Source organism: Pan troglodytes, chromosome X (assembly GCF_028858775.2).
Source record: "Pan troglodytes isolate AG18354 chromosome X, NHGRI_mPanTro3-v2.0_pri, whole genome shotgun sequence".
In the NCBI taxonomy this organism is placed as follows: Eukaryota; Metazoa; Chordata; class Mammalia; order Primates; family Hominidae; genus Pan; species Pan troglodytes.
In genome coordinates this window covers 46,883,006-46,910,452 of record NC_072421.2, presented here as the reverse complement: position 1 = coordinate 46,910,452, position 27,447 = coordinate 46,883,006, and the positions used below count along the sequence as shown (strand labels likewise).

The window sequence follows — 27,447 nt, the reverse complement described above, 5'->3', positions numbered from 1 at the left end:
AAATAAATAATTTTATCATTTATTGAATGATTTGAGTAGCTTTTGAATTTTCTTACATCAACCGAAGGCGAAATGATATCTGAGGGCTTTTTAAATGTGTGTTAGACTTACATGATTCCACTCAATGAATTCTTTAATGCACAATATGACAAGGTACAGTACTCCTCCCTTATCCATGGGGGATATGTTCCAAGATCCCTAGCGGATGTCTGAAACTGTGAATAGTACCGAACCTGATTGCTGTCAGAACCCATTTCTATTCACGCCTTCCATCCGCAAATTTAATGTCTTTTTCATCTTAGCACTTATGATGCACTGTGGCCACAACTTTTGCAGTTTCAGATGTGACAGCAAAACTAGCACAAGTTTCTTTTTCCTTCTTCACAATTTCTTGGATAGAAGATTCATTCTTACTGTAAATCTTAACAACCTCAGCATACATTTTTTTTCTTTATTAAGTCAAGAACTTTAACCATTTCACTTTAAGGAAGCACTTTATAACTTATTTTTGGTGTATGCAAATTGCCAACATCACTACTCTTGCACTTTGGGGTCATTATACAATAAGGGTAGCTTTAATGCAAGCACTGCAATCCCATGACAGTCAATCTGACAACTGAGACAGCTAAGGGACTAGTGGGCGGGTAGCATATACAGCATGGATATAATACTGGACAAAAGGATGATTCAAGCCGGGTGCAGTGGCTCATGCCTGTAATCCCAGCACTTTGGGAGGCTGAGGCAGGCGGATCACTTGAGGTCAGGAGTTCAAGACCAGGCTGGCCAACATGGTGAAACCCTGTCTCTACTAAAAATACAAATTAGCTGCGTATGGTGGCATGTGCCTGTAATCCCAACTATTTGGGAGGTTGAGGCAGGAGAATCGGTTGAACCCAAGAGGCGGAGGTTGCAGTGAGCCAAGATTGTGCCACTGCACTCCAGTTTGGATGACAGAGCAAGACTCTGTCTCAAAAAAAAAAAAAAAAGATTCACTGATTTGCATCCTGAGCAGGAAAGAGCAGGACAGTGCAAAATTTCATCACACTACTCACAATAGCATGCAACTTATGCATTTATGTTCTGTGACATACAATGAGAGTTGATTTAACACTAAAAGATTTCCCACATTTATTACATTCATAAGGTTTCTCCCATATGAATTATCTGATGTTTAATGAGAGTTGACTTCCTACTGAAGGCTTTCTCACAGACACTGCATTTATAGGGTCTCTCTCCATATGAATTTTCTTATGTTTAATCAGAGTTGACTTCTGGATAAAGGTTTTTCCACATTCACTGCATTCATAGGGCTTCTCCCCTGTGTGAGTTCTCTGGTGTGCTATGAGGGTTGACTTCTGGCTGAAGGCTTTTGCACATTCGCAGCATTCATAAGGTTTCTCTCCAGTGTGAGTTCTTTGATGTACAACTAAGTTTGCTTTCTGGATAAATACTTTTCCACATTCAGTACATTTGTAGAGTTTCTCCCCAGTTTGACTTCTCTGACTTTTTCTAAGGGCTTGCTTTTGGTGGAGGGCTTTCCCTCGTTGATTAGGGTCAAAAAATCTCTCTGCAGGTTGAGCTTTATGAAGATTATAATGGAGGCATACTTTCCAATATGCTTTACATCCATCATCTTTCTTTCTTACATAGCTTCCATTTTGACCAAGAAAGTTTAAATGATGTTTTGAATGCCTTTTCCCATGAATAATATTTAGGGAGTCTTTGCCTTAGAGAATCAAATTCTGTGCTCAGATAAATGCTTTTTCTACATGTTCTGGATTCTTGACCGCTTTCATCCTTCAGTGTTTCCTTGCCTATGAATGCAGCTTGCCACGGAAGTTTGTCTTGGCTTTCCTTGTAGTGATCTATCTGCTCGTCAACTTGCCAGACTTCTAGAAGAAAATGAATGAATCATCAAACTTGTTAAGTCTTTCCACTAGAATGTTATGGAATAACATTCATCCCTAAATGCCCAAGCAGTGAACTCCTATCAACATGACTTGAGCTGATGTGGATGGACCCTCCCCATGTCCCACCACCACCACCTCCCCTGAGTGCAAGTACAGAGAAATGCTGGCTCAAATTTAACAAAAATAATTTAATATGCAGCCAAGCTCAAACCAGAAAATAAATTTATTATGTGACAAAAATGAAGAAGAAATTTAAAGTGAGGGGGTGAACAGAAATTGAAGCTGTGTGGCTTTGCAGTTGGGGGACTAAGGCTCTAATCATGAGTGTGAAGTGAATTCTAGGCCACAGGGCACAAATGTGCAGAGAATTAGAATTGAGCTACCTGCTTAAAGCTGGGAGTCACAAAGGACATCTCTGTGTGTAAAATAGGAACTAGAAAGATGTCACCCACTGGCTAATGAAAATGTTAAGAAGAATCAGGGGTTACTTACAAGAAGTCAGAACCACAGTCCTGTACCACATGTAGGAGTGCATTCCAAATGGACATTTGAAGTATAATACAAAACCCCCGAAGTTGATAAATTCACCTATAAATTGTTCCTGCATTAGTGAAACCAGTGGGCCCCAGCAGTGGCAATCCAAATAGTTCTGCAGTGATGCTTTCATAGCTTAGGGTACACAGAATTTCCATGGAAAATAACTCTCACTGAAAAGGAGTTCACAGTAAAAAAAAAATTACAAACTTCAAAAGGAAATGAACCACAATGAGTTGAAAACTTATGTCTACAGAAAAGCCTGCACGTGATGTTTATAGCAGCTTCATTCATAATGGCCCCAAACTGGAAGCAACCAAGATGTCCTTCAATAGGTGAATGGATAAACAAAGTGATCCACAATGGAATATTATTCAGCAATAAAAAGAAATGGGCTATCAAGCCATGGACATGGAGGAAACTTAAACGCATATTGCTATTTGAAAGAAGCCAGTCTGAAAAGGCTACATACTATATGATTCCAACTATATGACATTCTAGAAAAGGCAAAACTATAGAGATAGTAAAAAGATCAGTACTTGCCAGGAGAGAGTGAAAAAGGGATGAAAAAGCAAAGCACAGGGGATTTTTAGGGCGGTAAGACTATTCTGTATGAAACAGTAATGGTGGATTTTTATGCATTTGACAAAACCCATAGAACTGAACAACACAAAGAGTGAACCTTAATGTAAGATGTGACTTTAGTTAATAATAATGTATTCATTCACCAGTTGTAACACACGTACCATACTAATGCAAGATGTTACTATTAGGGGAAATTGGCAGGGTGGGGGTGGGTAGAGAGAGGTATAAGGAAACTCTCTGTAGAGAGATGTGTAAAGGGATGGAGATATACCATGAAAACCTAACCAAAAGAAAGCTGGAGAAATTACATTACTTTCAGACAATGACTTCAGAACAAGAAGGATTTTCTGGCACAAAGAGGGACATTACAAAATGATAAAACAGTCAATTCTTTGAGAAGAAATAACAATCCTAAAAGTGTATGTACCTAATAACAGCACTTCAAAATACATGAGGCAAAAATGGATACATCTGAAAGAGAAACAGACAAATCCACAATTATTGTTGGAGACTTCAACACTTTCTCTCAATAATTGATAGAACAAGTAGACAGAAAACCAGCAAGGATATAGATAATCTGAACAGCACCATCAACCAACTTCACCTAATTGACATTCAGAGAACACTGCATCCAACAACAGCAGAATATACATTCTTTTCAAGTGCATATGAAACATTCACCAAGATAGAACATATTCTGGGTCTTAAAACAAACTTGTACAAATTTATACAAAATCATATTATGTGCAATAACAGTATTACAACAAAAATCAATAAAAAAGATACTTGGAAAACCCCAAATATTTGGAAATTTAAAGATATACTTACTTCTAAATAAGTCTTAAGGGGAATTTGAAACTATTTTGAATTAAATGAAAATGCAACATATCATAATTTGTGGGACACAGCAATTAGAGGGATATTTATAGCACTGAATGCATATATTAGAAATAAAGATCAAGCAGAAGAAAAGAAATAATAAGAGCAGAAATCAATGAAGTTGAAAACAGGAATGTTCTTCAAATGGTGAATGGCTAAACAAACTGTGGTACATCCATTTGGTGGAATATTAGTGACAAAAAGGAAGAAACTCTGGGTACTCACAACAGGATGAATCCAACTGAGAAGTATGCTGAGTGAAAAGAACTAATCCCATAAAGTATCATACTGTATGACCTCATTTATGTAATATTCTTGAAATGACAAAATTATAGAAATGGAGAACAAATTAGTAGTTGCCAGGGCTTAAGAATGGGTGGGGAGGGAAGGAATGGGTATAGCTATACAAAGCAGTATGAGGGACCTTTGTAGTAATGGAAATTTTCTGTATCTTGACTTTCTCAATGTCAATATCCTTGTTGTGATTTGTAGTATAGTTTTTCAAGATGTCACCATTAGTGGAAACTGGGTAGAATACACGAGATTTGTCTGTATTATTTCCTACAAGGGCATGGGAATCTATGATTATCTCAATACAGAATGTTTAATTTAAAAAATAGTCAAATATTCCAAAGAGAAGAATGGTGAAGTAAAATAACAACAAAAAACCAAAAAGAAGTTTGGTTGGGGGGATGAACAGAAAATAAATAAAAAAAAGGTACATGCAAATCCAATAATATCAATAATTACATAGGAAGTAATGGTCTAAAGGAGAAAAAAACACCATCATAGGAACTGATCCATAAAAATAGTTTATAACATCCATTCATAATAAAAAAAACTTTCAGAAAATCAGGATTAGAAGGAAATATCCTCAACCTTTATCAGGCCATTATGAAAAAACCTGCAAGTAAAATTATGCCTAATGGTAAGAGAGTAAATGCTTTTGTCCTAAGATCAGGATCAAGGCAAGTATGTTGCCCTCCCTACCCTAGTCAACATTATACTGAAGATCCTAGCCAGTAAGTACAATAAGGTAAGAAAAAGAAGTAAAGGCATCTAGCCTGGGAAAAGAAATAAACTGTCCTTATTCATAACTACATGATTGTTTATGTAGAAAATACCAAACCATGTATAAAAGAGCTACTAGCACTAATATGTGAGCTTATTAGAAAGGTTCCAGGATACAAAGCCAATATGGAAAGATCAATTACACTTCTATAAACTAGCAATGAGCAATAGGAAAATGAAATACAAAACAACTAGGTACATACACACACCCCATTTATATTACCTTGTAAGAACATAAAACACAGGGGAAAATTAAACAAAATATGTGCAAGACCTATCCATTCAAAACTATCAAATATTACTGAAATAAAATTTAAAAGAACTGAAATAGACGGATATACCATATTCATGATTTAGAAGGCTCAATATTGCACATCAATTATCCACAAATTCCATGCAATGTCAAAATCCCCTGCAGGCTTTTTTGCAAAAATTGACAAGCTGATTCTAAAATTTCTAGGAAAATACCAAGGACCTAGACTAGTTAAAACATTACAAAAAGGAAGAACAAAGTAAGAGGACTCATACTACCTGATTTAAACACATAATATAAGGCTACAGCAATTAAGACATGTGGTACAGGTTGTGTATCATTTATCCAAAATGCTTGGAACCAGAAGTGTTTTGGATTTCAGATTTTGTTGGTTTCCAGAATGTTTACATTATATATTTACTGGTTCAGCAGCCTAACCTGAAAACATGAAATTGGAAAAGCTTCAATGAGCATTTCCTTTGGATGCCATGTCGGTGCTCAAGAAGTTTTGGATTTTGGAGCATTTAGGATTTTGGATTTCTGGATTAGGGATACTCAACCTGTATTGGTGTACAGAGTGACACATATGTTCAAATACTTTTCAAAAAGGATGCCAAAGTAAGTTAATTAAGAAAGAACAGTCTAGAATAGACTGAATATTTGATAGTAACTTATCTTTCTTACTTAACCTCTCTTCTGCTCTGGTTAATCTGCTATTAAGTCTATATATTAAATTCTTTTTTTGTTGTTGCTTTTTAAATTTTGTGTTTTTTATATATATTAAATTCTTAATTTTCAATTTTCATTAGATTATTTTATATATCCTAGTTCCCCAGTGAAATTCTTACTATTAACATTTTTTTTTTGAGACAGAGTCTTGCTCTGTTGCCCAGGCTGGAGTACTGGAGCGCTGGAGTACAGCAGTGCGGTCTTGGCTCAATGCAACCCCTGCCTCCTGGGTTCAAGCGATTCTTGTGCCTCAGCCTCCCAAGTAGCTAGGACTACAGGTGCGCACCACCATGCCCAGCTAATTTTTTAGTATAGACGGGGTCTCACTATGTTGCCCTGGCTGGTCTTGATCTCCTGGGCTCAAGGGATCCTCCTGCCTCAGCCTCCCAAAGTGCTGGGATTATAGGTGTGAGGCACCACACCTGGCATCATTTTAAAGTAGATGTCAAATAATAAATGGATCACTTGTTGATCTGAGAAAAAGAAAGAATATTCTTTTCAAAAATATTACTGGAACAATTGGAAATGCATATGTAAAAATAATATAAAAATATGTTGACCCTTACCTCACATCAGATACAAAAATTAAGTCATTAACAGTCACAGACTTATAAATATAAGAACTAAAATTATGAATCTCCTGGAAGAAAACATACAGAAAAAATCTCTGTTACTCGGGGTTGGTGAGAGATTTGCTAAAGAGGACACAAAAAGCATGAACCATAAAAGAAAAATTTAATAAATTGGACTTTATAAAAACAGAAACATTTGTTTTTCAAAAGATACTGTTATGAACAAAACAAACCACAGCCTAGGAGTAAATACTTGTAAAACACATAGCTGGTCAGGATTTATATCCACAATATATAAAGAACTCTCACAGTTTAATAACAAACAATGGCAAAAGATTACAATAGACACTTCACCACAGAACATATACAGATGGCAAATAAGCACATGAAAACATGCTCAACATCACTGATCATACAGAAATGCAAATTTAAATCACAATGAGATCCCCCTATATACCTACTAGAAAGGTGTGTTGTTGGTGGGAAAACAAAATAGTACAGCCACACTAGAAAACAGTTTGGCAATATCTTATTATTATTATTATTATTTTTGAGAGACAGGGTCTTACTCTGTCACCCAGGCTGGAGTAGAGTGGCGTGATCTTGGCTCACTGCAATCTCCACCTCCTGGGTTCAAGCAATTTTCCTGTCTCAGCTTCCCAAGTAGCTGGGATTACAGGCGTGCACCACCACACCCAGCTAATTTTTGTATTTTTAGTAGAGACGGGGTTTCACTATATGCTGGCCAGGCTGGTCTCAAATTCCTGAGCTCAAGTAATCTGCTCGCCTTGGCCTCCCAAAGTGCTGGGATTACAGGCGTGAGGCACCACACCCGGCCCAATGTCTTATAAAGTTAAACATATGCTTACCATATGGCTAAGCAATCTCACTCCAGATATTTACCCAAGAGATATGAAAACACAGATCCACAGAAATGCCTGTACAAGAATGTTCACCAGCTTCACTCATAATAACCAAAAAAAACCCAGGGACAATTCAAATGTGCATTAACTGGTCCATCGACAGATAAACTGGAACACTACTCAGCTATCAAAAGGAACAAACTGATACATGCCACAACATAGATGAACCTAAAATGCATTAAGGTAAGTGAAAGAAGCCAGCCACATGATATTCTAGAAAGAACCAAACTAGAAGGAAAAGAGGTCAAGCCTGGGATGAGGAGAAAGACTGAATTATAAAAGGAAACACGGAGTTTTTTGCAGGGGATGAAAATGTCCAATGCTTTGATTGTAGTAGTAGTTACACAGCTATATATTTGTCAAAACTATACAACTATACACCTAAGAAAGATAAATTTCATGGTATGTACATTATACCTTAATCAATTTCATTTGAAAAAATAAAAGGAATGCAGTCACATCAACATAAATATATAATGACCACACATAAAAACACATATAGAAAATTATGTTCAAACATTAACATGTATGGCCAAAGATCATATGGTGCCATAAGGGCATTTTGTTTTATTAAAATACTTCATGAGCACTAATGATAAAGTACTAACAAATATGGAACTCTAATTAATGATATGCCTGTGGAGGTACTTAGGGGTTAAGGGTACTGATCTCTGTAACTTCCTTTGAAATGCACCACAAGAAAATAAATCGAATTGATGGAAGGACAGAGGAATTGGCAGATGGACAGGGGATAAATATAGCAAAGCCTGGGGTAGGCCTTTTATAGTTATTATAAATCTAGGTGGAGGTATTATATGGGTGTTCAACCTACAATTCTTTTACTTGTTTTATACAAAAATTTTCATAATAAAATGTCGGGGGAGAAGCTAGATAAAGAACAGCAAAGTAAACTGAAAGTAAGTAGGAAAAAGGAAATAAAAGTAAAAGGAGAAATCAATAAAACAGAAAAACGGTAGAGAAAATTAACAAAGCTAAAACTTCTAAGAAAAGATCAACAAACTTGAAATAAATTTCAGTTTGTACTACTACATGAGACTGGACAGTTTTCATTACTATAATGAGGCTACTCTTGAAAGTAACAGTTCCTAGAAGATTTTTATTATCTCAGAATGACCAGTGAACTTATGGGACCAACCAGAGGTTTCATCCAGGAGACAGAGGGAAAAATATAGTTCCTGAAATAGATTTAAATATGGAGAAATAGGGCAGAAATTCAAGTTGCTTTCTGCTGTTTTCTGCTTCCAACCCTGGGAGTTTGGAGAGCTGTCTAGGAGTGAGTCAATGTGCTCCTGTCTTCCCATCCCATCCTGCTCGCATGCTCATTGCCGTCTCCTAGTTCCTTGCAATTCCTCTCAGCAGATATTTCAAGTAGTGGATCTTAACCAAAGATGGGCATCCAGAGAACCCTCTGGAGTGTCACTCAAAATGCACATAACCAGGCCTACCCCAGGCTTTCTGAAACAATTTCTAGAGTGGGGCCTACTCATGAGTATTCTGACAGATCCACAGGTAACTATGTAATACATCTCTGGTTAACAACCACATTAAATTAAAAAAAACTGTTTTTATGGATAATAACAACAATAAAAATAGTGATATCATTTGTTGAGTGTTTCCTTTATGCCAGGCACCCTTTTAGGTGCTTTACATGGATCAACTCATTAATTTCTGAAAATCATTCAGTTTTATCATTAGCCCCATTCTACAACAGGTAGAGAGGCCAACCAATGTGTACACAGTGATAGCTAGTGAGGGAAGCGGCCAGAATTCCAGCCCAGGCTATGTGGCTCCACAGTCCATGCTCTTAGCCACTTGTATGTGGATGAATAACAAAGCTCCTTCCTCTGCCCAGGTCCAAAACAATCAGTGCAATATTTATTGAATGTCTTCCACCAGTCCCACACTGGAACAAGTCAGAACAAGATGTAGGCTCTTATGTCTAGGGGTTGTGTTTGAGCTAAAGAAATGAGCCACTGGCACTTAGCTAGATTTTTAAAAAGTTACCATATGAAATGCATAGCTATATTATTTAAAGTTACAAATGTAACCAATAAAGGAACTAAAAATAAGCATATAACAAACTTGTGAAGAGCTGGGGAGTGGAGGGCCAAAGTGTGAGGGAAATCCTTACTTTTCATAGAGGGAAGATAAAACTGAAAACCCACAAAATGCAGATATAAAGGTATTCCCTAAACCTATGGAGGTGCTCACCAGAACCAAAAGAGAAATCTTTAGAAGAAGCTGCCCTTGGGAGGTGTGATTGGGAATGCACCTAAGATTACCTTTTAGCCTATACTGTTCTGCACTCTTAGACTGAATATATAAATGTCTGTATTTTAATATAATATAGTTTTTCTTAGGGAATTGGGACTCAGGAGGGTAGACTGTGCCTGAATTTGCTTTTCCTCCCTTCTGGGATAGCACTGAAATGAGAACAAGACACACAGTCATTACAATTCCAGGCATCACTGGAAGAAAGCAAGCATACCATCAGCACATCAGAAATCCTGATTAATCTCTAAGCAGCAAATAGGGAATTACACTGAGCAACAAAGAGGTTATCATCACCCAAAACATTCCTGGGGGAAGCTAGAGTGGTGGGAGCCACAAATGCCAGCACACGGAGGATCTCAGAGAGTGTGTGCTGAGGAGTGGGTTCTGGAGGAAGCCATCTGAGGAGTCACCTGTAGGTCCTTGGGGCCAGCACCTGACTACAGCTGATGCTCTGAAATTAATCTCTAACGAGCAGTGCTTCTCAAGCTTTACTGTGCCTATGGGGTCCCTGGGGAGCTTGTTGAAATGCACATTCTCTTTCAGAAAATCTAGAGTGGGGCCTGATTCTGATTTTCTACTTAGTGCCCCAACAATGCCCAGGCAGGGATCACCCTCTGAAGAGTAATAGCATTCTAAACAGGCTTCTTTGCCATGGGCCAGTGAAGGGGGTACTATGAAGGGGAGAGAAAGAGTAGACCAGTGTATCTGAAGAGTTTCTGGATCCTTGTAGGTAGCCCACAGGAAAAATAGACAAGGAAAAAGCAGTTCTATGCAGGACTAAAATACGGTTCACTGAAGTATTCCACCCTGGGAGTAATGTCCTCTCAAGTGTGTTTTTTTTTTTTGAAAAAGTAAAGAGATAATAACAAAAACAAGAGTTGAGTAGGAAGGACGTATTGAAAAATGGAGGAATCTGATAACAAGTAGTATGAAGTCAGATTTGTAAGAGTCTGAGAAGAAATAAGTAGAGAAAACAGAAAATGGTGTGAGGTTTACAGTGTTAACCACAAAGTGAAAGCAGGCAAGAACGTGGTGGGTACCTGGCTGGGTAAAGGTCACTGGCAAAGCTTTGGTGTCCATAGTGACTCAAAACAAACAAACAAACGAACAAAAAACAAACAAAAAAAAGGTATGATAATCTACCTTAGGCTAAAAAAAAAGGCCAAATTTCAGCCTGAAAGGGCCCACAGTATGCCCAATAAAGAGAAAATGCTGACATCTATTAATACATCTACTATGGTGAAAATACAAAAGGCCAAGAAGGTGGGAGAATAAGTCTTAAAAGCTTCCAGAAAGGTGGTGGGAGAGGAATGAGAAGGGGCTTGGCACTTCTCACTAACAAGCCAGGAGGCTGGAAGGTAGAAATGGGATCTCAGAACAAGTGGCCACAATCTATGTGAATGCCAAACAAAGAACACAGAGACTGTAACCGGCGGCCAGGCAGAAGTCTCATTTGGACATGACAACAGTTCCGCTCATCAGAGCCTAGGCATGTCCACAAGTCCGAGGCTCTGAGAAGGGCTCCTGAGCACATCCCAGAGGCCAAGCTCTCACCAACCAACCTGGTCTCCTTTCCCCGGCCTGACTCACCTGGCCTGTCCTCACCTGCACAGGTCCGTACCGGGGTCCCCCCATCTGCCATCCAGGACTCTTCACCTGGTCCCAACCTGAAGATCACATCTGGCTTCGCAACTAGATACCCTGTTCGGGGGAAATGACATAGGACTTCGTTATTAATGCTGAGGAATTCCAGAACCTAGGCCCACCCCTGCAGGCTGAAGGTGATGGCCCCATGCACACAGCTATCTGCCCCTCAGTACAGAACATTCACATAGCAAGCAAGGGCACCAGTATGCTCTCCAGTGTCCAAAGGAGACTACGAATACTACACAGCGGGCAGTAACCCAAACTCACTGAGGGTGGTAACCCACACTCATTGTTCCTAGGCCCCAGAGCTTGGAGCAGCTGAGAAAGAAACACAGTACTGGAGGCATTCTGCATCACCCTGTGGCGCGGTCCCTCACCCACGGACACCAGGTGGCTGTAGTTCTCAAGCATGACATCCCTGTAGAGGTTCTTCTGGGCAGAGTCCAGTTGCTGCCACTCCTCCAGGGTGAAGTCCACAAACACATCCTTGAAGGTCAATGATTCCTGTAATGGCACATTCCTCTTTAGCACCCCAGGACCAGCCTGGGGCACTGGGACATGGCACCTCACACACATGGAGGGCTTACTCTGTGCCCTCTAGGAGAAACTTGACAGATGAAGAGCGTGAGGTGCACAGAGCCTAAGTAACTAACCCAGGTCACACAGCCAGGAATGAGGGGAGTCGAATCCACACGGTCTGGTTCCCGCACCCACAATGGCCTTTCTTTCTTTTTTTTTTTTTGAGACCGAGTCTTGCTCTGTCACCCAGGCTGGAGTGCAGTGGCATAATCTTGGCTCATTGCAACCTCTGCCTCCCGGGTTCAAGCGATTCTCCTGCCTCAGCCTCCCGAGTAGCTGGGACTACAGGAGCCCGCCACCACGCCCGGCTAATTTTTGTATTGTTAGTACAGACGGAGTTTCACCATATTGGCCAGGCTGGTCTCGAACTCCTGACCTTGTGATCTGCCCGCCTTAGCCTTCCAAAGTGCTGGGATTACAGGCGTGAGCCATCGCGCCCGGCCTGGCCTTTCTCATGTAATTGTTCTTATGCCAGTCACTAGTCAGTTTGGCATAGTATATTACATAGAGTATCTATATGACTAAAATCATTTTGAACTTTATAGGAGAAACAGATAGGGTATGAGAAATATTTTACCCTGGAAATTCATTCATTCAACACATGTTTACTGAACAGAGGCCGGGCTGGTAAGTCCTGTGAAGTAAAGATTGATACAAAACCACACCTCTTGAACTCAAGGAGCTTCAGTTTAGTGGAGGGAGAAAAGTGACACTTAAGACACTCAAGACACTCATAGATGAAACAGAGGCAGGGAGGAAGCCTGCCTCACAGGGACAGTGACAGATGTAGGAAGGGGTCCGGGTGGTCCACAAAGGAGGAAGTCAATCCTGCTTGGGGCTGACAGAGCAGCCTTCGCAGGGGACACAGAGCTACAACAAACAGTTCTAAACATAGCTAATCAATCATGAAACAAAGAACAGGAAGCCAGAGGTCTGTGGCCTGGGCAGCTGACTGAAGCAAAAGGGGAAAGGTCTGTGCTTGGCCTTGTCACCACCAAACAAGAACTCACTTCTACAAGCGCCCCAATTCCTTGCAAAGACTAATAACCCGCCTGTTTCTGCTCCAGATCCCATCCTGTCATGCCCACACTGGGTGGCCTTCAATTCAAGCCACTCGCTGCACCCATAAGGCCCAAATCAGCCACAGTGGCACCAGTTTACCCAGCTGTGCAGAAGGAGAGGGGCAGGAAAGCCAGCGTGCCAGAGGGTGGGGACAGGCAGGCTTCTCCAGCAGGAGGGCTTCTCAGAGCAATCCAGGAGCTGTTAGCCCAATCTGCCCCTCCCTCGTGATAGCTCCGGTGCTGGGGAACAAAACCACACTGCTGAGTGCTAGGATGATGTTGCTTGGAAGCCCTAACCTGTTCCATAGACCAGTATCTCTTGTAATGGTCCCAGTGGCATGGCTTCGAGGATCCCAGCAAAAGATGGGCCCAGTTACATATCACTGAGTGGCAATGTGCTCAGAAAACCCCAATCCATGGCTTCCTACCAGCCAGTCATAGTTTACTCAGTCCTCCAGTCCAGATGCAGTTTGTTTACCAATCCAGAGTCAACTTTATCTGGAGTAATGTCACCTGGTTTGATATTGTGAAATATATATTTGGTTTTTGTCCTGTCTCCTGGCAAGAAGCTCCTGCAACCCTTGGAATAGCCTCTGAAGTGATCAAAGTATCTTTTATATGCTAATGAGATGACTGTTAGCTGGCTGCCCCTAGGTAGCTTCTGGATGGAAGCTGGTCACCAGAAAACCACACAGGATTAGAAGGTTGGGAATTTCATCTCCATCCTCAAAACTCCTGGGAGGGGAGAGGAGATGAAGGTTGAGTTGATCACCAAGGGCCAATGATGATCATGCCTCTGTGATGAAGCCTCCGAAAAACCCCACTGTGGCTGGGTGTGGTGGCTGGCTCCTGTGATCCCAGCACTAAGGGTGGCTGAGAAGGGAGGATCACTTGAGGCCAGGAGGTTGGGCCTGCAGTGAGCCAAGACTGCACCACTGTTCTCCAGCCTGGGGGACAGAGCAAGACCTTGTTTCTCAAAAACAACAATAACGACAACAACCAAAGGGCTGGGTGGGTTCAGACAGCTTCCACACAGCTGAACACTTGGTGGTTCCCGGATGGTAGTGAGTCCAGAGAGGGCATGAAAGGTCCGTGGACCTTCCCACATTCCTTGCCCTATGCATCTCTTCCATCTGGTGGTTCATCTGTATCCTCTGTAATATCCACCCCCCTGCCCCCAGCTTTTTTTTTTTTTTTTTGAGACTGAGTTTCGCTCTTGTTGCCCAGGCTGGAGTGCAATGATGTGGTCTTGGCTCATTGCAACCTCTACCTCCCAGGTTCAAGTGATTCTTCTGCCTTAGCCTCCTGAGTAGCTAGGATTATAGGCATGCGCCACCACACCCGGCTAACTGTATTTTTAGTAGAGACGGGGTTTCTCCATGTTGGTCAGGCTGGTCTCAAACTTCCAACCTCAGGTGATCCGCCCGCCTTGGCCTCCCAAAGTGCTGGGATTAATGAGCCACCGCACTTTGCCTGTAATATCCTTTATAACAAATAGGGGAAACTCAGGGAAACTGAAACTCACTCTAGCAAATTAATCAATCTTCAGGAGGGGTTCATGGGAACCCCCAATTTGTGGCCCATCAGTCAGATGTATAGGTGACACCCTACTTGTGACTGGCATCTCAAGTCAGGGCAGTCTTGTGGGACTAAGCCCTCAACCTGTGGGAGCTCACGCTAACTCCAGGTAGAAGGTGTCAGAATGGAATTGACTTCACAGCACACCCAGCTGGTGTCCAGGGAAAACTGCTTGGTATGTGAGGGAACAGCCTGGGGCCTGGGATTACATATGGTGTCAGAAGTGTTGTGTCAAGTGAGAGGAGACAGTAGGAAAAACTTGGGTTTCCTTCCCTATCTCTCAGACCTAGTAAAACAGCCATCATTCCATTATCAGGCTTCCAGTAACACAGAGCTAAACATGACAATGATAATGAGAGTTAATAACCACTAACAGATCCTAGAAGTACAGTGTCAGAGGTTACTTCATAATAAAAGTATCTTAAATCTCTGCAGAAAAGATGTCATTAGGAAAATCTGGCTAGGCATTTATGGAGGGAAGAAACTCCATAAAAGTAAATTACTCGTCTTACTCTGAGCCCCCAAGTAAATTACAGACGGATTAGAGATTTAAATGTGTACAAAATAACCATAAAATGATAGATAAGTTAAAAGTTTTGATAGTTTTGTAGTGGCTGATGGCCTTTCTAAGCAATCCCCAAATTCAGAAAATACATAGCTACAGAGTGATAAACTTGACTACCTAGACATCAGAAATTTCTTTCTTTTTTTTTTTTGAGACAGTCTCGCTCTGTTGCCCAGGCTGGAGTGCCGTGGCACTATCTTGGCTCACTGCAACCTCTGCCCCCCAGGTTCAAGCAATTCTCCTGCTTCAGCCTCATGAGTAGGTGGGATTACAGGCATGCGCCACCATGCCTGGCTAATTTTTTGTATTTTTAGTAGAGACAGGGTTTCACCATGTTGGCCAGGCTGGTCTTGAACTCCTGATCTCAGGTGATCCACCCACCTCAGCCTCCCAAAGTGCTGGGATTACAGGTGTGAGTCACCATGCCCGGCTGCTCCTACTATGCTTTTCTGAACTTTGGTTTTTTTCACTTAGACAAAAGTATCCCAGACATTCTTACATATGAGTCAATTTTTATCATAACAGTTCCAGAGTATGGATGTGGCAATTTATTTAACTATTCTGTAGTCCTCCTCGTCCACGTGAAGTTTGTTTACCAATCAGGGGTCATTTTTATCATAAGCAATGCCACCTGGTAGTATAGCTATCATTCTACCATTATTGGATTCTCAGGAACATGGGACACTTAGGGCTTTCTCCTTCTACTTTTTGCTAGTATGAATAGAACTGCTTTGGAAATCTTTGTGGACATATAAATATTTCACTAGGATGGAGTCCTATCAATGCAACTGCTGATTAAAATAAGAAAAAGATATTTAATAAGTACAGCCAAATTACCTCTCAACCAGCCAGTACTCTCATCCATAGTGGCTCTTATCTATCTTTTCAAAGTTTACCACTCTTACAGATAAATGACAGCAGGTATGTGAGTTTTAGTGAGGATTATAATCTTTTTGTATGTTTCTAGGCCACTAATATTTCTGTTACTATGAGTCTTCATTCTGTTGGGTTGTCTTGTCTTATTGATATATTAAAGGTCTAGGGTAAAATTCTAGAAAGGGCATTACTGTGTTAAGGGTATTTGCATTGTAAATGTTGATATATATAAACCAACTGTTCCACCACAAAATGCTGTATACAGTTTATAACTTCTTTGGTGTTTTTTCTACATACTTGACTGTACTATTATCAACCTTTTTAATGTTTAAGAATATGAAGTATGATACATGGTATACTATTCTACATACATTTCATATTCTTTCAGCTATATATTAGGTGTGATCTTCAATGATTTGTTAGAATTTTAGTGTATAAAAGAAGGTAGCCCATTGTTATGTAAACTTCAAATATTTTTCTCACTTTGATATGGATGTTTGATAATTTTTAAGATTTTCATTGTGCTTAGAAATTTCTAATGTCGGGGCCAGGTGCAGTGGCTCATGCCTGTAATCCCAGCACTTTGAGAGGCCAAGGCGGGTGGACCACTTGAGGTCAGGAGTTTGACACCAGACTGGCCGACATGGTGAAACCTCATCTCTACTAAAAATACAAAAATTAGCTGGGTGTGGTGGCAGGCACCTGTAATCCCAGCTACTTGGGAGGCTGAGCGGGAGAATCGCTTGAACCCGAGAAGTGGAGGTTGCGGTGAGCCGACTGTGCCACTGCACTCCAGCCTGGGTGACACAGCGAAACTCCATCTCAAAAAACAAACAAACAAACAAACAAACAAAAAACAAAAACCCCAAAACAGAAAAGCATAGGAGGAGCATATTTTCATTAAAAACAACCCATGCAAAATGTTGTGGTTTTGTATATAAAAAAAAAAAAAAAAAAAAAACTCTGAAAGGCAAACAGTAGAAGGGCTGAGACTGGGTTCATTTGTTGGAATGCAACAGAAAGGGAGGAATAAAAATCAGCCCTGTTTTCATGGCTTGAAAACTGGGGAAAGTAAACATCTTTTCAAATGGCATCACACTTTTTTCTCATAAATTGCTTGCCTTATCTTTTTGACTATATGTCCACCACATTTTTCATCTTCTTTCATCCTTTTTCATTTTCTATATATGAATCCTTTGCATATCATATGCATTGCATGTATTTTCTCTCAGCCTCAAATATGTCTTTTGATTCTACGGGTTTTAACATTTTAATACAGTTTAATCTGACAATCTTTCTCGTTATGGTTTCTAGGTTTCCCATCTTCATTAAAAATGTTTCTTCTGATTTCCCATCGTGCTGAAGTGGGTGGCATGGCAGAGAAGGATGACATTGGAGTTTGACAAGGAGGTAGCTTTTGGAATTCTCCGCTTTATCAGTACTTACAGGATCCGGGACACACAGACTTTGAAATATGTTCTTTGTCACCAAAAACAGAAAAATGCGCCACGGAGGGACAACAAAAGCCTCCTACAAGAGTCCTACCAAAATACCTGGGATACAGTAATCACTCGGTGAACATAAACTCCACTTACTGGCATGCTCAGGGAATGGGTTATTAAGCAATGCATTCTGTTAAAAGTGGCTAAAACCACCAGAAGTTGGGTTTTTTCTCAGCGCAGTAAGAAAGATGACTTACTTCACAAGTTGGATATTGGATTCCGACTCAACTCATTACATACCATCCTGCAACAGGAAGTCCTGTTTCAAGAGGATGTGGAGCTCACTGAGCTACTTGATTCCAGTATCCTGTAAGCAGGACAACCTCAACAACAGGAAAGTGGACACCTTCCAACACTTTGCTCCCTGGCAACCCCTAATATTTGGGATGTCTCAATGCTATTTGCCTTCATTAGTTTGCTTGTTATGCTTCCTGCTTGGTGGATGTTATCTTCCTGGCTGGTATGGGGAGTGATTCTATTTGTTTATTTGGTCATAAGAGCTTTGAGAGTATGGAGGACAGCTAAACTACAAGTGACCTGAAAAAAAATACAATGTTCACTTGGAAGATATGGCAGCAAATAGCTGAGCTTTTACTAACCTTGTAAGAAAAGCTTTACATCTCATTCAAGAAACTGAAGTGATTTCCAGAGGATTTATACTTTTGCTTGACAGGGTCAGTGCTTTATCCCATTTAATAAATGAGATAATTTATTAAATGATTAATAATAAATTATTAAATTTATAATAATTAAATTATACTTTATATATTTATAAAATATATAATTTAATAATACATTATTAAATTATTATTAAATGATAAATGATTATTTATCCCATTTAATAAAGCTGGATGGCATCCCACTCAGTACCTCATCAGTCTCTAGAAAGCTGTCTACAGAACTTCCAAGCAGCAAGGCTATCTATCCTATAGATGCTGAAAAACTACCCCCTGAACTCTGAAAGTGACAATGCAACCAGCTATATCTGTGTCGTGCCTTTTAAGGAGCTGGGCCTTGGACTTAGTGAAGAGTAGATTTCAGAAGAGGAAGCACCTAACTTTACAGATGACTTTAAGCCTGCCGACATTGAAGGTTTTGTTCCAACTCTGGATGGCAGCGTTCAGAATTCTACAGATGGTTAGTCTTATTACTTTCTACAGCCAATTCACCTCCTGGGCCCTTACTTACTTCAGCACTTTTGCCTCATCATATGTTATCTGATTTGACTCAAGGTCTACCTCGTGCTTACTATGCCTGTTTGGAAGAGCTTAAGAGCAACTCTGAATTCTATCAGTACTTTGAAACTCAGCACCAGTCAGTACCAGTGTTTATCCAAAACTCAACAGAAGTCAAAAGAACTGAATAACATTCACACAGCAGTGTGCAACTTGCAGCTCCATGTGAAAGCATTACTGAATAAGGTAATAATTCTCGAAGATAAATTTGAAAAGCTTTTTTGTATTAAAGAAACAAGAACAGTGTCAGAGGCTTATCAAATCCTAGAACAGAAATTAAAGTTGATTCAGCCCCATGTTTAAACAAGCAACAATTGCTGGGAAGAGGCCATTTCTCAGGTGGACAAACTGCTATGAAGAAATACAGATTTAAAAAAGGCAAGCCTGAGGTAGTGTGTGAAAACCCACACTGTACAGTGGTAACTTTGATGCAGCCTACTCTACACATTGCAGACAAAGATCCACTCCCTGAGGAGGATGAATAGGACTTAGAAGCTTATGTAGATGATATAGATATTGACAGTGATTGCAGAAAGGATGATTTTTATTACTTGTCTCAGGAAGACAAAGAAAGACAGAAGCACGAGCATGAAGAATCCAAGAGGGTGCTCTAAGAATTAAAATCTGTGCTGGGATTTAAAGCTTCAGAGGCAGAAAGGCAGAAGTGGTTATAACTTCTACTTAGTGATCATGCTGTGTTGAAATCCTTGTCTCCTGTAAACCTAGTGGAACCCACAAGTAATTCAGAACCATCAATGAATTCAGATACAGGAAAATTCAGTAAAAATGATACTGAAGAGGAAAATAGTAAACACTCCACAAGTGACAATGAAGTAAGTAAGACTGAGTATTTATGTGAAGACTCTCTAGAGCAGGGGTGTCCAATCTTTTGGCTTCCCTGGGCCATACTGGGAGAAGAACTGTCTTGGGCCACACATAAAATACACTAACACTAATGACAGCTGATAAGCTAAAAAAAAAAAAAAAAAAAAAAAAAACTACAACAAAATGTCATAATGTTTTTTATTGTTGTTTGTTTTTGTTTTTTTGAGACAGAATCTCGCTCTGTCACCCAGGCTGGAGTGCAGTGGCGCGATCTCAGCTCACTGCAACCTCTGCCTCCTGGGTTCAAGCAATTCTGCCTCAGCCTCCCGAGTAGCTGGGATTACAGGCACGCACCACCACGCCCAGCTAATTTTTGTATTTTTAGTAGAGACAGGGTTTCACCATGTTGGTCAGGCTGGTCTCAAACTCCTGACCTTGTGATCCGCCTGCCTCGGCCTCCCAAAGTGCTGGGATTACAGGCATGAGCCACCGCACCCAGCCAAAAATCTCATAATGTTTAAAGAAAGTTTACGAATTGTGTTGGGCTGCATTCAAAGCTGTCCTCGGCTGCATGTGGCCCGGGGCCATGGGTTGGACAAGCTTGATCTAGAGGGTAAAAATAAAGACAATTCTGCAAATGAAGTCTACCTCCAAGGAGAGAAGACAGAATGTGTTACCAATGTGCGGGCGAAGATGAATCTCAAGCAGATGGAGGCGTTCTGGCCACTACCCCTCCATCTCCCAGGGAGTCCTTACAGACTTCCATTCAGCAGAGGCTGGCACAGCTACAGCTGTCACTGAATTTTACCTTCACTGATGGCCTTGCTGTAGAAGTGGCTGCTAGATCTCTCTCCTTTACCACCATGCAGGAAGATAATTTTTGTGATGAGGGGGAAGAACAAGTGAGGTAGAAGAAAAGTAAGAACCAAGATTCACATGAAGTGATTTTAGGTTGTTTCTTTTGTGAAAGTGTTTAGCTTCAAGACTAGAGAGGGAATATGAGTGTACACCTACTATATATAAAGTTAAGATGTACATTTACAGGAATAACCCTGGTTTGAGTAACTGATCTGAAATTAGTAGTTCCCTGTAAATGGCAGATCTTTCAGGAAAAAAAGAGAAAGGTAAGGGCTCTATTGAATAAACTGTGGTTTTATTTGTGGTATAACTGATCTTGGAAATAAATATTTTTAATAAGAAATGAATGATCATTTCTTGCCAGAATTTGCTACCATAAGGTGATATGGATAATTCTGTTACAAGAACATTAACATTTAGTATGACTTTTTTACTGTATTCTTGCAGTTAATAACTGCAGCTATTATGTTAATAAGAAGTTGTTTACATTTTATTTTTGTTTATACTAGTCTTAAAACAAAGATCCAGGTTCTGAATAAAAAAAATTAATTCATACAATTGATACATGCTGGGGCTTGGAACTAAGAAGTAGTTTCAAAAGTACTTGGGTTATGGCATTTCTTATGTTTCCTTATTTATGTGGTTACTTAGTAGTTAATTTTAAGATGTCCCAATGATCATTAAAAGAAAAACATTGTACCATTTAAAAAAAAAAAAGTTTCTTGCACTAAGCAAGGTTATACCAATATCCTCTTAAATTGTCACCTAATTTTTCAAATATATATTTAGGTATTTGATCAATCTGGAATTCACTTTTATATGATGTAGAAGAGTTTCACTTTCTTTCCATCCAGACGGAGACTCAACGGTGCCACCGTCATTCAGTAACCACTTTTTCCACATAACTGAAATGCCATTTCTATAATCTCAACTCACAGAATCCTATTTAAGCAATACAAGAACTCTAGAAGCCACAAAATATTGTAAAATTAGATATTAAAAACACATTAAGTGTCCACTCCCCAAGATGTATAAGACAAATCAAAGCAAATAATAAACTATGAAAAATATTGACAACATATATGACAGAGATCTCATTTGCTTAAGTTAACCCAAGGAGCTAACATTCAGCAATCAAAGTAATTCCACACCCAAGAGAAAAGGGGGCAAATGACTAGAATATTTGAAAGAAAAAAGTACAAATGGTGGTTAAAAATGAAAAAAGACACTCAAATCAAGAAAAACAAATTAAAATGCACGACTCTTTTCTCCCTCACAATGGCAAAAATCACAGCGGATAATACACTGTGATTTCCCATTTACAGGAAAAGGCATTATAATGTTGCCAGCCATGCAAATCAGTACATCCTATTTGGAAGGCAATTGACAGTTCTGAATCAAAATTCAAGATGTATAAACTTTGACCTAGAAACTTCATATTTAGAAAGTTATCCTATAAATGTTCTCACATGTACACAATGGGAATCTACTATACACTGCTATGTTGTTTACGGTAGCAAAAGACTAGGAATATCCTAAATATCTATTACTAGGAGAAAGGTAAATAAATAGTGGTATTGCCATCAAATGAAAGCAGCCATTTTTGTAAGCGGGGTAGGCCACTGGTTTTAAACACTGGATAATTTTATTCCTCAGGGAATATTTGACAATGACAAGAGATATTTTGGTTGCCAAAACTGGAGGAGGGAGCACTATTGGCATCTAGTAGAGAGAGTCCAGGGATGCTGTTACATATACAATGCACAGGAAAGCAACCCATGACAAATAATGACCTCAACCAAAATGTCAATAGTGCCACACTAAGAAACCCTGGTGTAGAGTTAATACAAGTGAAAAGTTCGTTAAAAAAAAAAAAGGACCAGAAAGACCAGGATGTACTGTAACTTGTTAAAGAGAGAAAGAGAAAGAGAGAGAGAGAGCACATGCAGGAGAGAACGAGTGATTGTGCATAGGCAGAGAAAGAGATTCATGAGTTCAAGACCAGCCTGGGCAACATAGCAAAACTCCATCTCTACAAAAAATACAAAACTTGGCTGGGCATGGTGGCATGTGCCTGTAGTCCCAGCTACTTGGGAGGCTGAGGTGGGAGGATTGTTGAGTCTGGGAGGCGGAGGTTGCAGTGAGCTGAAATTGTGCCACGGCACTTCAGCCTGGGGGATAGAGCCAGACCCTGCATCAAAAAACAAAAACCACAAAAAACTTTTTTTTGCTGAACAAAGCTTTTGTTTGAATTTTTTTACCATGTGCATCCATTGCTTTTGAAATGCCCAATGCAATTTGTTAATGTTCTATTCAGAGTATTTTTAATATTTTGACATTTATATTCTTAAGGGAAACTGGTCTATAATTTTCTTTTTTGTAGTATCTTCCTCAAATTTCAGGTTAAGTGGCTTCACAAAATGAACTGGGTGCCTTTTCATCTTTAATAGCCTGGAAAATTGGAACACAGAAATTATCTGGTCTTTACATTTAGTGAAAGGAGTAATTATGAAGGATTTCGGAGGGCAAAACTTAAGTTTCAGTACCTTTTAGTCAAAACCCGACTTCCAGGTATAACCTCCATAAACACTGGTACTACAGAGCAAGTAGATACAGAGAAAGTTGTTTATGAGGCACTGTTTACAACAGTAAAAAAAAATTAAAAACTTAAATATCCATAAATAAATAGTTACATGATATTAATACATCCATACTATGAAATAGAAATTAAAACAATCTTTATGTATCGACAAGGAACACCACCCAGAAAGTAATCAGGTCCAAAAGGCAAGATGGGTATGGGAGTATGATGCCATTTGTGTAAAAGCATGAAAACAATACATGTGTATATGTTTTTGGTTCATTAAATTGACGTAAATGCATCTACCCCACCATTTAACCCAACTGTTAACAGTGGGCATCTCTGACGAGGAACATGGTACTTGGGGGAGAAGGAATAGAATCTTTTGGGCTACTAGCTTTTTCTACGCACATCAAAACATTATGCACAAACTTATTATCATAAATATGAATGATGAAAAAGACCAAGTGATCTAGAAGTGAAGAAAGAGGAAAGAGCAAGATGAATCTATGTATGTAAACAATCTTCTGTGAGAAGGAAATGAAGAGAAGATGAGGTACAGTTCTCAGAAGAACAAGTAGAGAGCATGGTGGCTCGCGCCTGTAATCCCAGCACTTTGGAGGCCGAGGTGGGGGGATCACTTGAGGTCAGGAGTTCAAAACCAGCCTGGCCAACATGGTGAAGCCCCGTCTCTACTAAAAATACAAAAATTAGCCAGGCGTGGTGGCAGGCACCTGTAATCCCAGCTACTCAGAAGGCTGAGGCAGGAGAATCGCTTGAACCCGGAAGGTGGAGGTTGCAGTGATCTGAGATTGCACCACTGCACTCCAGCCTGGGTGATAGAGTGAGACTCTGTCTCAAAAAAAAAAAAAAAAAAAAAAAGAGAAAGAAAAAGAAAGAACAAGAAGTAGAGAGAGGATTCTTTGTTTTTCCTCTCTCCTGGTGACGGGGAGGATCAGAGAAACCAGAGGTTGAGAACAAGTTGAATAGAAAACAGCCAGAGAAGAGGGGATAATTGGTATTTTCAAGTCTGCTATATAGATTCCAAACCTTGCCTCAATTTCACTGGAAACAAAGTATGGGTAAATTAGGAACTCACCTGGGACATGGCCATCCTGTTCTGCTCTGGACAAAGGATGGAGATCTATAAAGGCAAAATTAGGAGAGTACATTCGGTAGGTACAGCCATTAGACCATCATTACCATCCCAATAATAATTACCCTTGTACCCTAGGGAGAGTGATCTAAAAACATGACCTGGTAGCTCCAGCCTGTTTCCATGAAACTCTACTAAGATCATGTAGGTTTTCCACATGAAATTTTGTTTCCCTTACTGGACAGATGTATGACTTATGTCTAAAGATATCTATTTTAGAAACCAGTAACAATTAACATCTCCTTTATCTTAAGAGTTCTATTCCTAGACATTTGTCATAATGAAACAATCCTAAATGTGGAAAAGCTGAAAGAATGTTAACTGTAGTCATTTCTACCATTAAAATATTAATATGTGGAAGCGGCCGGGTGCAGTGGCTCATGCTTATAATCCCAGCACTTTGGGAGGCTGATGTGGGCAGATCACTGGAGCCCAGGAGTTCGAGACCAGCCTGGGCAACATGGCGAAACCCCATCTCTACAAAAATTAGCCAGGCACGGTAGCACATACCTGTAGTCCCTGCTACTCTGAAGGCTGGGTGGGAGGATCACTTGAGCCCAGGAAGTGGAGGTTGCAGTGAGCCAAGATGGCACCACTACACTCCAGCCTGGGCGACAGAGGGAATCCCTGTCTAAACAAAAAACAAATAAACAAAAAAATTGGAAGCAACTAAATATCCAGCAAAGAGGACACAGTTAAAAAATATGACACATGCAAAAGCAGGTATACTGAACAGCCTTTCAAAATGCTATGGAATTTGTTTTTAGTTCCTAATGTGTTTAAAAGCAGGTTCCAAGAAAGCAAGCGCAGTGTGATCTCATTTTTGATAATCAATATGCACATATATGATGTCTCAGAGGATTTATTAAAATGCTGATATTGGTTACTTTTGAGTGGTGATTTCAATTTTCTTCTTTTATTTGCATTTTCTCAATTTTTGACAAAGAATATCACTAGTAAAACAAAAATTAAAAATTATTAAAAATCACCTCTTATCAAACCGAGCCCTAGAGGTGAAAAGACCCTCTGCAAGTGTGTATAAGTAGGATCTCTTGATGTGGTTTGGAGGAAGGAGCCCAACAGGGGCTCAGAGGGCCACAGTGGAGGAGAGGTGTGGGGCTGGGTGGGTAACAGCCCAGCACTGTCAGTTCTGTGAGGGGCTGAAAACCACCGTGCCTGCTCCCCTGCATCTGCCTCTTTAACTGGCCACCTACCCTGTTCCCACCCCATCATTTTCTCCTTTCTCACAATTTGCATTTTGATTACCAGGCTCCTCCTTCTTTGGTAGTTTTTCAAATAAAGTTCCAGCAAGGAGCTTCTGTGCAGAGTAACCATTGCATACTGCAACAATCATTGTGACAGTATCAGGACAACAGGGTTCAGCTTGGTGTGGCTTAGCAGGTCATGTCCCCTGGCCCACTTTCATTAAGCATTGAAATAAGGCAGCAGAGATGGATGACAGTGTACCTAGAGACTACTTGGAAATTCTATAAACTAAAAATATATTTTCTGCACTTTGGTCAGGATGAAGGGAGACTCAGCATTTCCCCTGGAAGCAGGTGCCTGGTTGATGGTGTGGGGCTGACTCAAATTCAGAAATAGCCAATGGCAAGAGACGGGAACACAGGGGTGCACAAATAGCTGTGCTAGGAGAGGCCAATCCTCTGTGGCTGGCTGTGATCCTTCCCAGCCTCATATCGCCTTTACAGGCACTACAGCAGGGCACCTGCCCCATGGGGGGACATCCATGCCTCCATCCACCTGTGACTTTCACCTGTCCCTCCTCCAGCAGGAATCAAACTGCACTGTCACACGGTCCTCGATGGCATCTGGAAGTTGAGCCAGCTTTGCTTTGTCTCAGCTGAAGTGAGGGACAAAGGCCACTATGGGTCCAGCTCTTCTAGGATTTGCTATCCTGTGAGCCTCCTTTCTCTGCCCTGAGGATCTGGGTCTGGGCTCTGGGCTGAGGCTTCTCCTCCAACTCGCCTCAGCTCAGCGTACCTCTCTTGTGTCCAAGGCCGCAGGACCAAGGGATTCAGAGACAAACACGCCCCAGTTGGGGCCATCACTATAGCACCAGATCTCTGCCTGTGACCCAGGGAACTCACCTCCTTCTGAGGCCTCAGCCTAAGTCTTCTGAGACTAAGTGAGGAAGCTGGGGCACAGATAAACTGGAGTCTGAAGTCGGTGAGCAGTGATCTCAGGTCTGCACTCTGACCCTGGAAACACAATGACCACAGGAGATTCAATTAGCAACACCTATGCTCCCTTCCATGCAGTGAAGTTGAGTAAAACCCAAAGGTTTTACCCAGCAGAAGAGGGACAATGCCTCATTCTAGCTTTAAGAGTTAACATTCATTCACAGCTCAATTATCCTCAGTGAGCGAAACCCTGCCTTCCTGAGTCCGGGCTTTGGAATCAACTGACTGACTGCTGCGCCACTTTTATTCACTGAAGAAATGGGTGCCTTCCTTCCATGAGCCCGTTCTCCGTGCTGGAAATACATCAGTGAACAAAATCTCAAAGTCCCAGCTCCCGCAGAGTTTCTAGTCCAGCGGGGGAGACACACAGGAAACAATAAACATGATAAACGAAGCACAGGAAAAGAAAAAAAAGATTCCTCGGGTTTGCTACCTACGTGACTTTGGACAGGTTGTCAAGCCACACTGAGCCATTTTCTCTCTATAACACGAAAATAATCATCGTAACACCTCACAGGGCTCCTGTGAAGATTAATGTGAAACATTTGCAAGGTTGCCTGGCATTTTTAGGCGCTCAGGAAACAGGCGCCGAGTGACTCAATCAATCAGTCACTCGCTGGCCCCGAACCTCGTCCCCAGCACTCACGCCCACAGGCCTGCGGGTCTCAGGGAACCGGACCCTGGTCCTGGCTCAGAGGGTCCTGAGAGCAACGGGCCTGTCTCAGGCGGGGAAGTGGCCTGGAGGATGGGCTTTTGAGCTGGGCTGTAGAGCCACCCTGTCACCCACAAAGGCGTTCACCCATGGCCCCATGACCCCACGACCCCGTCAACCCCCGCCCCCATCAAAACCATCACCACCTCCGCGTCCCTCTTACTTCACCGCCAAGAGCCTGAAACCTCAGAGGCCGATGACAACAGCCAGTGTGAACTAGGGACCGCCCTCCCGGGTCAGCGGAGCACTTCCGCTTCCCACCGCCCCCTGGGAACGCGGGATGGTGTCGGAGTGTGTCGCAGCGCCGCGCACGCGCAGTA

At 40.9% G+C, this 27,447-nt stretch overlaps 1 protein-coding gene and 1 pseudogene across 14 annotated transcripts; one reads left to right on the top strand and one right to left on the bottom strand.

The window, feature by feature from the left end:
• Positions 1-112: 112 nt before the first annotated feature.
• On the bottom strand, positions 113-27,447 carry KRBOX4 (KRAB box domain containing 4). Of its 14 annotated transcripts, none has more exons than XR_008542052.2 (8): positions 27,291-27,396; positions 26,323-26,433; positions 24,158-24,202; positions 11,776-11,902; positions 11,357-11,452; positions 3,457-3,500; positions 2,403-2,617; positions 476-1,892 (listed from the first exon to the last, which is right to left on the bottom strand). XR_008542052.2 is itself a non-coding variant. In XM_016942733.4 (7 exons), exons 3-6 carry the CDS (start codon positions 24,170-24,172, stop codon positions 3,457-3,459), a joined length of 282 nt encoding a protein of 93 aa, XP_016798222.2. In that variant the 5' UTR covers positions 24,173-24,202; positions 26,323-26,433; positions 27,291-27,437; the 3' UTR covers positions 113-1,892. The 14 variants fall into 14 exon arrangements, 12 of the variants coding, with proteins under 12 accessions (XP_016798222.2, XP_009437259.3, XP_063660658.1 ...); XR_008542051.2 differs by having other exon boundaries at positions 1,104-1,892; positions 11,342-11,452; XM_016942733.4 differs by lacking the exon at positions 2,403-2,617 and having other exon boundaries at positions 113-1,892; positions 27,291-27,437.
• Positions 17,685-20,653, top strand: LOC104003886 (vezatin-like; annotated as a pseudogene).

Excerpts from the sequence above, each read along its gene's own strand:
- KRBOX4 (XM_009438981.5), bottom strand. Across the intron at positions 11,453-11,775 it reads CAGCCACCTGGTGTCCGTGG|GGTATCTAGTTGCGAAGCCA; the intron begins GTGAGGGACCGC and ends TCCCCCGAACAG. Across the intron at positions 1,893-11,341 it reads TGCAGGTGAGGACAGGCCAG|AAGTCTGGCAAGTTGACGAG; the intron begins GTGAGTCAGGCC and ends ATTTTCTTCTAG.